Source organism: Fundulus heteroclitus, chromosome 6, assembly GCF_011125445.2.
Source record: "Fundulus heteroclitus isolate FHET01 chromosome 6, MU-UCD_Fhet_4.1, whole genome shotgun sequence".
In the NCBI taxonomy this organism is placed as follows: Eukaryota; Metazoa; Chordata; class Actinopteri; order Cyprinodontiformes; family Fundulidae; genus Fundulus; species Fundulus heteroclitus.
In genome coordinates this window covers 25,242,312-25,257,932 of record NC_046366.1, presented here as the reverse complement: position 1 = coordinate 25,257,932, position 15,621 = coordinate 25,242,312, and the positions used below count along the sequence as shown (strand labels likewise).

The following is a 15,621-nucleotide window of genomic DNA, read 5'->3' as shown; positions in this document are numbered from 1 at the left end:
GGGATTTGGAGGCCAATTCAAATCTTCAAACCTGCTGCTGTCCTCTAAAGATGTCACAGCTGTAATGATTCAGCCTGTTACTGTCTGAGAAACCCATGCCTGACCTCCATGACGTCACTCTCTGTCTGCTCCTGCTCACACTCAGCTCAGGTAATTAGATCTGAGCAGTTACACCTGCAGCGGCTCCAATTAAGCGGACCTGGGAAGTACACTATATACACCAGCGTCTCCCAGTGTGTGACTGCCAGATTCTTGAAAGCCATTTTGTGAGTAAACCATCCAGTGTTCCTTGATTGCCTCTCTACTATTGACCTGTCTCGTTCCTGTGATTTCTCCTGCCAATCTTGCCCCTGTCCGATTCTCCTCTTGGCTTCTGTGTCTGAATTTTAACAACCCTGAGCCACCTCTCGACCAAGTCTGGCTGTCTCTGCCCCTGTTGGATACCTCTGCCTGTTGTAGGCCATTTGTTACCGACTCAGGCCTGGATCTTGGATTCTCCCCCTGCTTCTGGGCCTTCGCAAACCCCAGCCTGTTTACTGAAACATTGTGCATGACCCAAGCCTGGACTACTGAATGCTCTTCTGTCTCTGCCCTGTTCTCGTACCACCAGACGTGGATGAGTCAGTCAGTGATTCAGATCATCCAGACATTCTGAGTTGTTTCGCACAGTCATCCTGATGAATCCATCATAGGGTGTATATGTTGGAAAACAATGCTTAGACAGGTGGTACTTGTAGTGCATCACTGAGTCCTGGCCAACCAACACAGTTTGATTAATGATTTTTAGAGAGTTTTACACTTATGACAGTTCCACTTATCAGGGAAGCTTCACATGTGATGTTTCTCCATGGAGTATCATACGCGAAGCTTCTCTTCATAATTAGTTATTGGCTTGTATTTATTTATGCAAAACTGACAACTGTTCCCAAAATAGCATTTACATAAATGGTGATGATGTTGATGAGACTGAAGCTGTTTTCAGATCATAGAGGTTTGGGCTCCTCTTTAACTACCCATTAGCTTTAGCCTTTAGGACCAGCTAATCTGGATTTATACTTAATGAAGACACCAGCAGCGTTATCTGCCTCAGGTAGCATATTTTAACAGAAAGTTTTCTTCACAAATCCCGAGCCACCCATCGAAATAGAGAACATGCCTTCTAGTTTCAAGCTTTCAGTGCCAGCATGATCCTTTATACTGCCTTGAACAAGAGACAGAATAGCAACAGATACAGAATTATAATTCACACATTTACCATGGAATTACTGATTTACATTCTCATTGTTTCTATTTTATATTTAGTCTATTGCAACATGTATCAGATATGTGCTGGTTTACCCTAACATACAGAGGTCCTGCCCTGCGGCGTGTTGTTGACAAGGTAAATACCGTTCATTGTCTGAAGCCTGTCAATTATGAGCTAAGCTCTTTAGCGGTTTTACTCCAGCCACAAGTTATTGATGCACTCTAATCATCATGGCACACAATAGGCAAGGTTTCAAATTGGGACGTTTGTACAGTGAGCAACTCTGCTAGATGAATTATTATTTTTGAAAGTATTAAGAAACACATTTGTCAAAAGGTTTTCTCTCCTCTCCGCCAGCCAAATTGAGTCAGACATTTTGAAAAAGCTATGGCATTTCTCATGAATCAAATGTTGGGGAGTAAGTTAAAGGGTTTTTCTGATGGAGGTGGCGAAGGTGACAGCAAAGCTGGAGCAGATGGTAAAGAAACGGCAGAGTCCAAAGGCATGTCTAGAGAGGAGTTTGAGGAATACCAGAAGCAGCTGGTGGAAGAAAAGTGAGTAAAAAAATGCTTTTATCACCTACATATTTATAACAAAGCTTAACATAGCAAAACTGCATTTGACTGAAAAAGTACACCAGGTTTCTGAGGAGGGAACACTATCTTAACATGATTAATCAATGCATGCATTTTAATGTGATTCAATGCATTTTAATATATAGCTCAATGGCTTTTGTAATCTGACTGACAGTAACGTTAGAAAAAAACAAAAAACGCTTCCAAACAAATGTTTTGAAGCGAGGTTTGAATAGAGGAATAGATGGTGTTCAAGATCTTCAACCCAAATATAATGATAGGGAAGCCTAATCTAATAACAATGGAAGAATTATGCTGCATGGATTCAGAAAACGTATTTTCTGCTGTACGGTGTTGATACAGCATGAGGCAAAAGTTGGCAGTACGATTCTTACAAAGCATCTGTCTGTGAAAACTGGACAAATCTGAACACAAAAAGTGCATAACTTTATGTAAAATATATGTACGTACCTCCTTACAGCATTCTCTCAAGGTAAATAGTCAGGAGTGCATTTGTCTATTTCAACAATTAGAGCATTACATTTTAAAAAAAGCATGATAAAATGATATAATACATTTCTAATGCATGATGCCAAAAATTACAAACTTTTTAGGAAACACACAACAAAGATATGTTGGTTTTGCACAGTGAAAACAATTGGGCCACTGAAGTCACAACGGATGCTAAGAACTGTGACCATATATGGGAAGAATATCATCAGTAAATATTTGTTGGCTTTAGTAAACATTAGGGCTGCATGATATCAGGTAAACATGTGATGGTAATTGCTGAAACCTATAACGACAATACAGAATGTAATTTCAGACTGCTTTCGGTCTTTTCTATAATTTCAATCTCAACAAAATCGCAGCGGAAAATAAAAATGGCGGATTTGAAATTGGATAGCTGGAAGTCCCTGATCTTGCAGCTACGCGGCAAATTCTGTAATGTCATTGTTCAAAAAACATAAGAGAGAATAAAGAAAACTCAACGGCTCAAAAAAGACCCAAACAAAATAGAGACTAGAATCAACTTTTCTGGTTCTCACAGATTCCAAGTACACAACAAAATGTTTTTAAAGGCTAAAAAAAAGGGGATTTTGCATGTTATGTTGCCTTTAATATTGTGATGAAGCTCTCATAAACACTATGCTGGAGAAACAACTTTAAACAGATTTTGGTGTGGATTCTGAAACATTCTTTCAACTAAAAGATCAGACAGGTGTAGGGCTGATGTTGCCCCAGGTTCCACCTAATCTGACCCAGATTTATGACTCTAAAGATTCACGATCCACGATGAATGCTAACGTAGATGCCAAGCATGAAACAAACAGTGATATGGATAACGGGCTCATCGCCGCTCATATTTGATTGAGTCATATGCATTTTTGACACCTGTAATCTGCTAGTATTAGCAATCTACAAAGTAGTGGCGTGCTGATAAAGTTTCATTAAGCATTGTCCAGACACGTGTCAAGAGGCCTCAAAAATTATTACATTCTGGCACCATTTTGACATTCCAGGAAATACAATTGCGTGCGTTTCACATGTGTACTCCGTACGTCCATAATGTTTTACAAGCTGGTTTCCCTGAGTGCAAAGATGATCGCAACCGAATGAGTTGAAGCTACAAATACCTTGAGATCCCAAAGGGCAAACCTTAATGAAGGTGCGATAAAGTCAACCATGACTGAGTATCTACAGTCACTCAGATTCTTTTGCAATTCTTCTTTTCTCATGAACAATTTCTGTTGGTTTAGAAAAAAAGCCCTGTTGGTTGAAAAAACATTGAGCCTTGTCATTCATTTTGGTTGCAACAACTATTACCAGTACAAGCTGGTAACAATATATTCATCTAATTTTTGTCTGATAAAGCACCAAAGGAACCTCTTCCCTGATAGAGGTGGTACGGTTCTCTGTGCGAGAACTGGTTTAAGTGTAATGCGTCAGACAGGCGGGGAACCCGATATTCAAGCCAGACACGGTGTTGCAGTTCAAAGGTTTATTAGCAAAAAAACAGGATGAGAATTGTCCCGTTTCCATCAACGTCTTTTAATGAGCATTAGGTTGATAGAAAAGGTTGATAGAAACTGCAAAATTCTGCGGGACTCATCCTAAGTCTGACTGCTTGACGATTGTTCCGGGTAGTTATGTGGGTGATGCGGCAGTGATGAACATCACTTTATTCCTCCATAAGTTGTGTTTCGATCAACGTTTTATATGCAAATTTTAAAGCACCGCATCAGAAAAGGTTGATGGAAATGGCAAAATTTGAAGTAACAAAAATGCAAAACATTTTTACGCTTGCTTGAGGTGTTTTTTTTGGATTTTGTGAAAAAAAGTTAATGCACAAAATGGGAGATGGAAATACATTTGGTGAGTTCTGACATTGCAAACATTTACCTCACGTGAGTAATCAGCTGTTTCCGCTGTTGGCATCCTACCGGATATTACCATAATGCGGACAGAATAGCATTTCTTTCTCAACGTCTCTAGATTGTGTTTAACATCGCCAGTACTAGTTGACATGACAGGACAATGACAACTTACCTGATAGCAACACATTCCAGAAAACTGCTCTCCTTTTTCATTTTAGGGGTTTGGTCCATGCTAGTTAACAATAATTATTTCCTGTCTTGTGTAATGTCAACGTCTGACTGAAATATGCTTTGCGCAGCCTGGTTAGTTTGTACCGAGCAAGTAGATGGAAACATGTCAAATTCACATTTCTTTTTTACGAAATTTTAAAAGTTTGCTCATAATTTGCCTGACTTTGGGATGGAAACATGGCTATTGACTGTCTGAATGCGCTTTCAGTGGCTTCTTTTTTAAACTGTGTCTCCAGGCCACAGCTTGGCCACTCGTGATGCACGTATGACATCAATGGATGTGGGCGGGGTTTAACAGGTAGCTTTAGGTAGGGATTTATTTCCTCGGGGCTCAAATTAGACAGAGAAGCAGATAACCTGTCAGGACAGAAGCTGCCATTAAACACATCTCTCAACCAGGGCGAACGAAAACCATTATTTAATCTTCTTACATTCTCATTCGAGGCTGAACCCTTTGCTGCCCTCAATTATAGACAAGGCGATTGATCTCGGCAGTTGTCCGGATGATGCGGCAGTTTTGCAGGTCCCAGCAGAACATCAGAAAAATCTAATTGGACCATTCCAGTTCTGTTATGGCCCTCTCCACAAACTGCTTCCATGCATTTCTTTTTCATCATAAATTCAGGAAGTTTGAGAATACAACTAGATACCACTGAAGAAGGAATGTGAAAAACAGATAAATACACAGTCATATTATGAGGTACTCTGTTCTGTAGCCTAACACAGCATAGCTGCGATGTGTTCAAGTTAAATACATTGAATGTGGAAGTTGGTTTATTGTTATGGTATTCATCATAGCCGTGAAGACTGTTTAACTTCTCTTAACTTGTCTTAGGTCATTAAAAGTTTACTGCATCCTTGTTATTTTGTTTGAATGAATGAATGTATTTCTCAATGACGGTCTGAATCTAAATGCCCTTTCAGTGGCTGATACCTGTTCTTTTTTAAATCTGTGTCTCCAGGCCACAGCTTGGCCACTTGTGATGCACGTATGACATCAACGGATGTGGGCAGGGTTTAGCAGGTAGCTTTGGGTAAGGGTTTATTTTCTCAGGGCTCAAATTAGCCCAAGGAGCAGACAAGGCTTGTGTGTAACAACCTGTCAGGACAGAATCCACCATTAAACACATCTCTTAGCCAGGGCGCTTTAAAACAATAATTATTTAATCATCTTACATTGTCGTCTGAGGCTGAACTCTTCGTTAACTTCAACTAGGTGAAAGACAACTTCTAATGAAATTAAGATCTTATTGCCAATGAGAAAAGAAGAAAGTCAGAAAAGCTTCAGGCTTTTTTTCCCCCACACAATTTAAATTTTTTCTTTCATTCTTTTTCCCTATGGGGTTTACATGCTTTCCAAATGCTGGTTTGTGCGTTCTTTTGGAAACACATTTTTTAACCTACTCTCCATAGCTCAACCAAAGGAGTGAGTTTCTTGTCACTTTGTCCCTTTTTCTGTGTGCTTCCATAGTTTTGTTGATTCAGACCTGACTTTTTTTGGGGGTACAAAAAGAAACCATGGGGACATTTCATACCAATCCTGCACTAATTCTTACACACCAGAGAGGCTTTTCCTATATCCGCTTTGACCACAACTTTATATTTTTTATGTTTTTCTCATACTCCACTGCAGGGAATGTAACAATATAACTCTGATAAGCAATATCCACCAAGAGGAGGATATTAATTCTTCCACTGGATTCTCCAACGCAGTGAAAATCAATACAAATAGGGTGTAATAGTAGCTATATGATATCCACAAAACAATATGTCACAAATGCAGGTGTGAACCGGAAATTCAGCTGAACAACAAGTTAACTTAAAAAGGGTTTATTGAAAATGTTCTATGCTGGCAGAACCAGACTTGAACTGTTGCAGACTGAGCACACAAAGACTGCAAATGCAACGGCGGTAAAACACAAGTGACGTGATGAGCTAATCTGACAGTGAGTGAGGCAGGTATATGAAGGCTGGGGAACAGGTGAGCAGAGTAGGAGCTGATTAGTGGCAGCAGGTGGAGCTGGTCTGGGCTGATGACTGGTGACTGAGGAGTGGACTGAGCTGATTGGAGGGTTTCTGTGGCTGAGAGGTGACAGAGCTGATTATAGACAAGTCTGGAGAAGTCCAAAACAAACAAACAAAAAACCTAAATCATGACATATAAGAGTAAATTAGATATGACTATCTCCATAAATATAAATATAGTGACAATTCATAACACGTCATCACATAATTTTACAAAGTCAAATTCAATTAAATCAGACAGATCGGTCAAAACGTTTCCTATCTAAGGAAGTCTTGACAAGCAGCATTCACACAGTGGACAGTCGTCTGCATTGTCCATGGCTTTGCAGCAATCCCTCATACTGAGCAAGCATGAAGCGACAGTGGAGAGGAAAACTCCCCATTAACAGGAAGGAAAACCTCCAGCAGAACAAGGCTCAGTATGAACGGTCATCTGCCTCAAGTGACTGGGGGTTAGAGAAGACAGAGCAGAGACACAAAAAAGCACAGAAGCACATATTGATCCAGGAATCCTTTCTATGTTATGTGTTAATATAACATAAATCTGACCTTATGAGAGAGAAAAAAAAGGTAGGGGGCCAGATACTGTTTCTGAATTTACACGATGATGCAGCATTTGCACTAAAATAGAGGTAAATAAAGCTTAGTTATTAAGATGATTTAAATCCCATTCAATGAGTTTATCTGATTGTTTTAATCTCTTGGAGTAAAGAAAGTTTTAAACCTAGTCTTAAAAGTGGACAGGGTATCTGCCACATGGACCAAAACTGGGAGTTGGGAGAATCTGCCTCCCATAGAGACTCTAGGAACCACAAGTGCTCTGTTAGGAACATACAGAGTAATCAGACCTCTGATATATGATGGAGCTTGATTATTAAGGGCTTTATATGTGAGAAGGAGAATTTTAACTTATATTCTTGATTTAACAGGAAGCCAATGAAGGGAAGCTAAAATTGGAGAAATATGATCCCTCTTGTTGATTTTCATCAGAACTCTTGCCGCAGCATTTTGGATCAGCTGAAGGCTTCAAACTGCATTTTGTGGACTTCCTGATAGTAAAGAATTACAATAGTCCAGCCTTGAAGTAACAAATGCATGGACTAGTTTTTCAGCGTCACCCCTGGACAAAATATTTCTCATTTCGGCAATATTCCGAAAGGGAAAAAATTAAACATTGGAAGCCTGTTTAATATGGGCCCCATTATCTGTTTAATTTAGACGCGTAGTCGCATCCTTGGTAATATCATCCAAAGCCATGGCATCCACTTCCACTCATACGCTCTGAAGCCTGACTAAAACTCTTCAAAAAGGTCATTACTTTGTAAATGTTCACATTGACAAAATCACAAAGTAAATAGCCTTTTCACAGGGCATAAAGTTAAGCCTGTATTTATATAAACAGGATTGTGAAATGTAGAGTTTGTCTGCTGCAACTCCTGTGCATGTCTCCGAACTGTGTATGAGTAAAAGCTGAGACTGCCCTGATGGCAGAATGTAAGAGCACCTTCCTGACCGAGACATCAAGCAACTGAGGATTTATGCCAAGCTGTGGCTCTTGTGGAGGCTAATCTGATTAAAGCAGGGTTAGAGCAGACCACCCTTAAATAGACAGGACAAATGCAGCAACATGGAAACTGACATATAACTCTGATAAGGACATTATTGCAGAATTGGGCTAGTAACACAAATGACGTCAGAGATAAATCATGATCAGGAGGTCAGTTCCTGACCGTTTAGCCTATAGCTGTTCTGATGAGCCGTAGCGTGAGGTGCTTTGCACCCCCGCATTGTTTTAAACAGGCAGATGTCTCTATGGCCTTTTACAGCCATACAGTCAAAATCCCAAACTCAAACAAGAACTGGAGAATTTTGTTTTAATTCACGAATAAAAATAATATAAAGCGATTTTCTTTATCTGTGACTTTTAATTTAATTTAACACCATGAAATTAATATAAGGATGCAGCATAAATCTAGCAGGTTGTTCACTAGTGCTCCCTGCTAAAGACGCATAAAAAAAACCTTAAAATTGATTATTCTTTCAGTATAGCATCATGACTAAAACTAGAAAAATCTAACCTTTATATAAGTTTTTTTTTTTCAACAGGGTAAAAAAATAATCCCAATAAATGATCAAAACTTCCTTGGCCACTCCCTAACAATTTCCATAAAATCAACGTAACTGCAAGTCATACCAAGCTTTTTTTAAGTTGATTGAAGTGTCTGGAAACTTTTAATTTATAATAATAATTATAATAGATTTTAAATATTATATAACCTAAAGGTCCTTTTCTGTTAGCCACTATTTAAAATGAGCAATACAAAAGAACATGCCCTTTAAGGGGAGCGTGCCGTGACTCCCACCCCAGCCCAAGTGCCTCTCCCTGGGCACTGCAGACTGACTTCAGCCTCCTCTCCAAGCTGGAGGTCTGGACTCTTTGATGGACTGGCAACTTTTCTAGCATGTACTCCGCCCCTTGCCCACCGAAGATAGGCGCCATCTCTTTATTCATTACAGGCATTACTGCTGAATAAAGCCCAATACTGCTAAAAAAAAAAAATCATAAAACAAGCAAACAAACAAAAACATCTAGAGGTATGACTAACAAAGTAGTCTGAGGATGCAAGTTTGTCTCAGCACCTCACAGTGGGCAGGGTTTGAAACATGCCTCTAAAATTTTTTTGCTTATTACAGATTGAGACTGTAATAAGAGAATAATTTATTTAAAGACATTATGTTATTTTCTGTCTGAGGCATTCAGCATTCATTGTTTGTGAACATTTTTGTTAACAATTTGAAAGACAGATCATGTAGTAATAATCCAATAAAAAAAAAATAAATAAAAAAAAATAAATAAATATATATATATATATATATATATATATATATATATATATATATATATATATATATATATATATATATATATATATATATATATAAAAGAGAAGCTTTTCTTATTCTCTCTCAGACAACTGCTGGCTTTTAGGCGTCTTGCATGAAATATCAGTTACGATTTATTGTTTTTGCAAATAAAGAGAAAGGGGTTTACTTAGACCAAAGTCCAAATGGACCACCCTGAATTTAATCAGCAAATGCTTATTAACTTTGTTTCGTTGTAACATAAGCTATATTTGTGTCCCTAGATGTGTCGTCTGCATGCAGATTTCTGCATCTCCAAATATCGCTGTGGAGTTCTATGTTAGCAATAATCAGTGGGACACGATCGTTCTTTATAGAGTGATGTGGTAAAAAAAGATGATTCCCCTACAATAAAATACTGTTATAAACATTTGTGTCTGTATATCTAAGTCTGCCAGAATACTGACAAGCTCAGTAGGTTAAATACTCTTGAGGTGACTTGATATTGGGGCCGGCCCACCAATGTTTGATTAAAAAATGAACATCACTTTAAGTGGTGAACAAACAGCATCAGACTATGCAACACAGCAGAAAGGTCATGGATAAAGTTGTATAGAGGTTTAAATCAGAATTAGGTTATAAAACGATACCCCAAACTTTAGACAACTCATCAAGCTTTTTTTTCAGTTCATTAATTAGAAACGGAAAGATTATGGTGCAGGTGCTAACCTACCAAAATATGACTGTCTGCACTGTTTGGCCAAGCAATGAAAACTCAATTCCTTGAAGGAGTTGAGATGTCTGTGAGGATTCTGGAGGGATCCACCACTTAGGTTACCTGACTCCGCCAGATAGATTTGCTCCGCATATCCATCTGGAAACCTTCCGTTTAAGTAATTTTGGGAAGGGGCGAAAATACTGGTTAGCTGATTGGCCTATGTTGGTGATAGATGGGCCAAATGAACCAATCAGATTCGTCGTCGCTCGTAACAGAGCGACGACGAAAACACAACCACAAGCCAAGCTACTCTTGTTGCTGCAGGTAAAGGCTCGTTAGCTCAGCAGAGAAATACTCCGATAAAGAAATATTCCGATAAAACTTGCTCGATAGCCACGCTAACGCTAGTTTCATCGGCTGAAGCCGCCATGTTCTTTAGACTGAACTGACGCGCTTCCCGTTGCGTCACACCTCAACCCGCCTCAAAGCCAACGCTGATTGGACGTTCGTTTGGTGAACGGCTCCAAATTTTCTTTAACGGAGAGTAGCCAGACTGATCTGCGAGTGAAACCTTGAAAGCTCGCGAGATCAGGATGGTCTCACGAGGCTACCACTTAGGTGGGAGAATCTCTTGAAAAGACAACTATTAGCAGTGCACTTCACACATCTGGACTTAACGAAAATGTGGCAGGAAATATCTGTTGTTGAAAGAAAGCCACCAGATGATCAGATTGCAGGTAAAAAAGGAAACAGAAAAGGGTGCTGTGGTCAGGTGACAAAACTTTTTCATACAAAATACTACACCCCTTGACACACTTGGAAACATGATGTTGGCAGCTGTAAATCAAGAGACTGATATTTTTGCTCATTTTTCTCTGCAAAATATCTCAAGCTCAGTCAGACTGGATGAAGCAGATCTATGGACATCAGTTTCCAGGTCTTGCTAAAGAATCTCAACTAGATTTTGGTCGGGGTTATTTTAATAATATGAATATGAATATGAATATTTATGAATATGCTTGAATCTAAACCATTTGATTGCGTCCCTGGCTGCATATTTAGGCTTCCTGTTCTGCTGGAGGGTAAATCTCCAACCCTACCCAGCTTTAGCAGCCACCAACAGGTTTTCTTTCAGGATAGCCCTGCATTTAGTTTAACATCAACTCCGACTAGTTACTCTGTCAAAGCTGAAGAAAAGCATTTTCACAGCATAATAGAGGAAGACAATGATAGAACTAGAATAATCAAATTAAAGCAAGTAGAAAGTATGTAACGCAAACTGCTTTCCTCTACAGAAACATTATGATAAGGTGGTAATGCTGCTGGTGCTGAGACACCGATTTACAAGAAAGGCTTTGCTCATCGCCAGCTGCTTTGGCCAACCCTTTAACCTTTTAATACAATGCCCGTCTGCTGCGATACCTGCAAAGCATTTCTGTGTTTGGATATCAGCAGTTACAGTTACAAGGTAACCTGTAAATATATGTTAAAACATATATTTAAGTGCATATGGTATTGTTGTTGTCACAGTCTGGTCCTCAGCTGCTTTCACTGCTTACCTTATCGGCTGTGTTTTTCTTCTGCAGGATTCAGCGAGACAAGGACTTTGCAACGAAGAAGGCTGGGAGGGCAAACCTGAGAGTCGCACTCAGAGATAAATACCGTCTACCGGATGTAAGGAGCTCTCTAATCACTATGTCTGCTTAATCAAAGATCTGAATGCCCCGTATCAAATAAAAACGACTAAAGAACAACTATGATTAGTACTTCGCTGTTTATTCGTGTCAAACTAAGGTAGCCATTTGCAAAATTTGGGATTCGTCAGGGAGGTGTATTTACACTGACTGGTTCTAGCATATAGTCATTTTCATATATGTCAAATACTTTTAATATCTTAAGGAATTAAAGAAACCTGTACTGCTTTGAATAAATAAACATGCTCCTATCTATTAGCTAAATCTGTAATTTCAACTTTTGGTAAACATACATAAAAAAAGAAAGCCAAAAAATTATACATTCCCTGAGAAACAAATGTATTATAGTCTGAGAAGTTTGACAAGGGAACAAGACTTAGATGACAGCTCCACACCCAAAAAACAACAAAACCAATTAATCATACACTTAGGAATGCTACATCTGTTTTAATTTGCTCAATATGAAAATGTTTACTGTCCTGATATTCAGCAGCTTAATTATACTGAGAGATTACTGCCGGAAGCCTCTAAACAGTTTGGGAAAGCCAAGGTGATGATGTCATGGTGTTTTCAGCTTCTGATAGGTTAATTCATAGCATTTGAATTAATTGAAGACACTTCTGTGGATACATGGAGCAACACTTCAAAACCCGCTGATTCCTTGTGAAACGTCATGGGGAAAATAAAGGAACCAATAAAGGTGTCAGAAAGAGAATTGTAGAGCTGCACAAGTCTCGTTCATCTTTGGGTATAATATCCAGATGGCTGAAGTTGCCACATTTATCTGATCAAACAATCATGCAAGTATAAACAGCATGGGAATGTTCAGCTATTGTACGACTCATGAAAGAGAGAGGTTCTGAGATTCAGCTCTGTTAAGTTTATTCTTTTAGCGCCAATTAAAGTAAATAAGGCATCATCTGCCCATTCATATTTCTTTTTGTATTTTTATTCTTATTTTTCTCTTTTTCTTTGATCCACTGTATATATGAAGATTCACTGTACATAACTGATGCACCTTTCCTACTTTTGCACCTTCTTTTATGAGCCGATGTGGCAAGTGAATTTCTCCAATGTGAGATCAATAAAGCCTATCATATCTTATCTTATCTTAATGTACTGTACAAAACTAAATAAAAACTAAAAACCAGCCACATCAAGTTATACATCAAGTCATCCAGTTATACTGTCAAGTTTGGTTTATTATTATTATTCAAATTAGTAAAAAGTTTTCCATCTAAGATAATCCCAATGACTGCATAAAATCATTGACTTGCAGCAATCCCTCCTCCTGGATCAACATGCAGTGACAGCGGACACTTGATTGCATCAAGTCGTTTGCTTTGCACCAATCCTTCATCCTGAGCATGCATGTGTAGGAGATCCCCACTTTAACAAGAAGAAAGGTCTATGAACGTCTGACCCAGTTTCAGCAGTTCTGTCATGAGGATCAGTCTAAAGTAACATCAATCTGTTGTGAAAAGCCTAACTTTCAGTTTTAACTGTACATATGTTGGGTGTATGTAAATCTTTGACCAAACCTTGGTAACATATTCTTATTTATGTTCTATACCTGTTCTCAGAGGTGGGTGGAGTAGCATAAAATTTTGCTCAAGTAAGAGTAGCACTAATTCAAAAATGTTTTACTCAAGTAAAAAGTACAAAGTAGTCAGCCAAGAAATTAGTCAAGTAAAAAAAAACATATTCAGTAAGAAGGCTACTTAAGTACTGAGTGACCAATCATAACAGCTGAAGATATAATATTTTAAAAATATTTAATCGGACAGACTAAAATATAAGGTTATGTGCAAATTCTGGTATTTTCAAGACAAAAATAAAAAAATATACAAAGAATAACATGATTACAAAACAACTAATTCAGACCGGCGAAACAATTGTCTAAATCATTGTTTTTCAACGTTAAACATGATAGCAATAATTATAGCAGTGAATATCTACACAGTATGTCAGAACAATGCAAAGTACTTCTAATGACAATATCTACTGTTTACTGTACGTTCATTTGACCTCCAAATGTCCCAATGAGCTCAGCAGATAGAAAATAACAATAAAATAACAAAGCTTGTGTACAAATAAGAAGTTTCACTTTAACATAAACTCTAGGTTTTTTTTCTCTCTGGTGCATTCCTGGTAAAACAAGTATGTTCTTTATTCATGAAGTTACTTGCAGTAGGTAGAGCAGCCAGAAATTTTACTCAAGAGTTGCGATACTTTGATATGACTCAAGTGAAAGGAAAAAGTACAGTGCAGTTAAACTACTCCTTAAAGTACATTTTATTCAAAAAGTTACTCAAGTAACTCAGTAAATGTAGCCAGTTAGTACCCACCTCTGCCTGTTCTTTAAATTTCACAAAGTGCCAAATATCTGAAATGAGTTAAATGACTGAATCATTTAACACATTTTTTTTTACCCCTTTTCTAAGAGTGCTCAAGACAGCGCAATGCTTCAGATGGCTGGAGATGACGTTGACCTGCCAGAGGAGCTTGCCAAAATGGTGGATGAAGATGAGGAGGAAGAGGAGACCGACGACTCACTCCTCAACAAGCTTCAAAACATGGACTTGGACACGCTGAAGACCAAGGCCCAGAGCACAGTGACTGAGCTGAGGCAGACTGCTGAGGAGAAATGTGTCCTCATGTGAACCCCGTCATACACATAAAGCACAAGCTCCACACCCGGGCTGGTGTTACTATTCACATTTAACACTTCTGCAATTATTTTAAATTATTGTTACGTATTTTACAAAACATTTGTAGCTGTGGAACACTTCTTTATGGCAACAATTCTTGTTTACATGTTTTTTTTTCTTTTATGTTTGGCTCTGTTTGACTTTGTCTTCACTTTTTTCATTGACAACCATTCAAATGCTTCATATGTGGATGTAAAAATACTGAGGAAAAAAGAAAACATCAGCCTCTCTTAGGTCATATGAATGTCTATGTAAATAAACATGCATAAATACAAAAAAAAAGTATACTGAAAAGCTGAAAGTACTGTAAAATGTCTGTTCTATGCCTGCTCTTCCAGAAGGGATTCAAAGAACAATAAAATATTTCTATCCTCTTTTTAAAAACCTATTCTAACCTTAAAAAATGAGTTCACATTCTTTATTTTGGTTTAATGACGTTTTAATATAGTGCGTATTGTTTCAGTAAATATATTGCTGCTTGCGGTTGCCTATTTGTCAAAGGAATCCCTCACAGTTTCTATCCACCCCTCCACATCAATGATGTCTGACTTCAGAACTAAATGGTTTCCAGGAAGCTGAGCATAGAGCGTCACGGGACAAGGGAGAATCTTGGGAGTGGATGGGGTAAGTGAGTCAGCTTGAGGTCTACAAAAAACACAAGGTGAGGTATAAAAACTTGAAAAGAGTGTGTATATCTACTAAAGCATCAAGATTGTAAAATTGTAAAATTTACACCCATCTTGTGGGCAGCTAAATGAATTACAAACGACCTTGTTGTTAAGCACGTAATGACAAGTGCAGAAAAGTGTCATAAATGTGACGATGTCAACAAGTATGTGCATGCACACAGACATACTCAGCACTCACCTTGAGGGAAAATGCTTTGACTTTCTGTCTAACAAATGTGAAGTTTGCCCCTACAAACGTAGCGTAAATCTTGTATTCACCCCCGGAATACGGCACACTTAATAATAATAATCCATCCTGAGGCGCGCTGGTGGCGCAGCGGGTAGCGCGACCCATGTATGGAGACCTTAGTCCTCGACGCGGTCGACCCGGGTTCGAGTCCGACCCGCGATCCTTTGCCGCATGTCTCTCCCCCTCTTCCACCCCCTTCCTGTCAGCCTACTGTAATAACAAGCGAGCCACTAGAGCTGCAAAAAATCTCTAAATAAAAAAAA

General features: G+C 38.6%; 1 protein-coding gene and 1 long non-coding RNA gene across 2 annotated transcripts in view; one reads left to right on the top strand and one right to left on the bottom strand.

The window, feature by feature from the left end:
- The window catches only part of LOC118563471, a 33,645-nt gene that overhangs the window by 3,185 nt on the left and 14,839 nt on the right, over positions 1-15,621 (bottom strand). The gene's annotated exons all lie outside the window — the stretch shown is intronic.
- cplx4c (complexin 4c) lies at positions 1,462-14,828 on the top strand. Its single transcript, XM_012869473.3, has 3 exons — positions 1,462-1,800; positions 11,622-11,709; positions 14,174-14,828. The coding sequence occupies exons 1-3, from the start codon at positions 1,634-1,636 to the stop codon at positions 14,390-14,392; spliced, it is 474 nt and encodes a 157-aa protein (XP_012724927.2). The 5' UTR covers positions 1,462-1,633; the 3' UTR covers positions 14,393-14,828.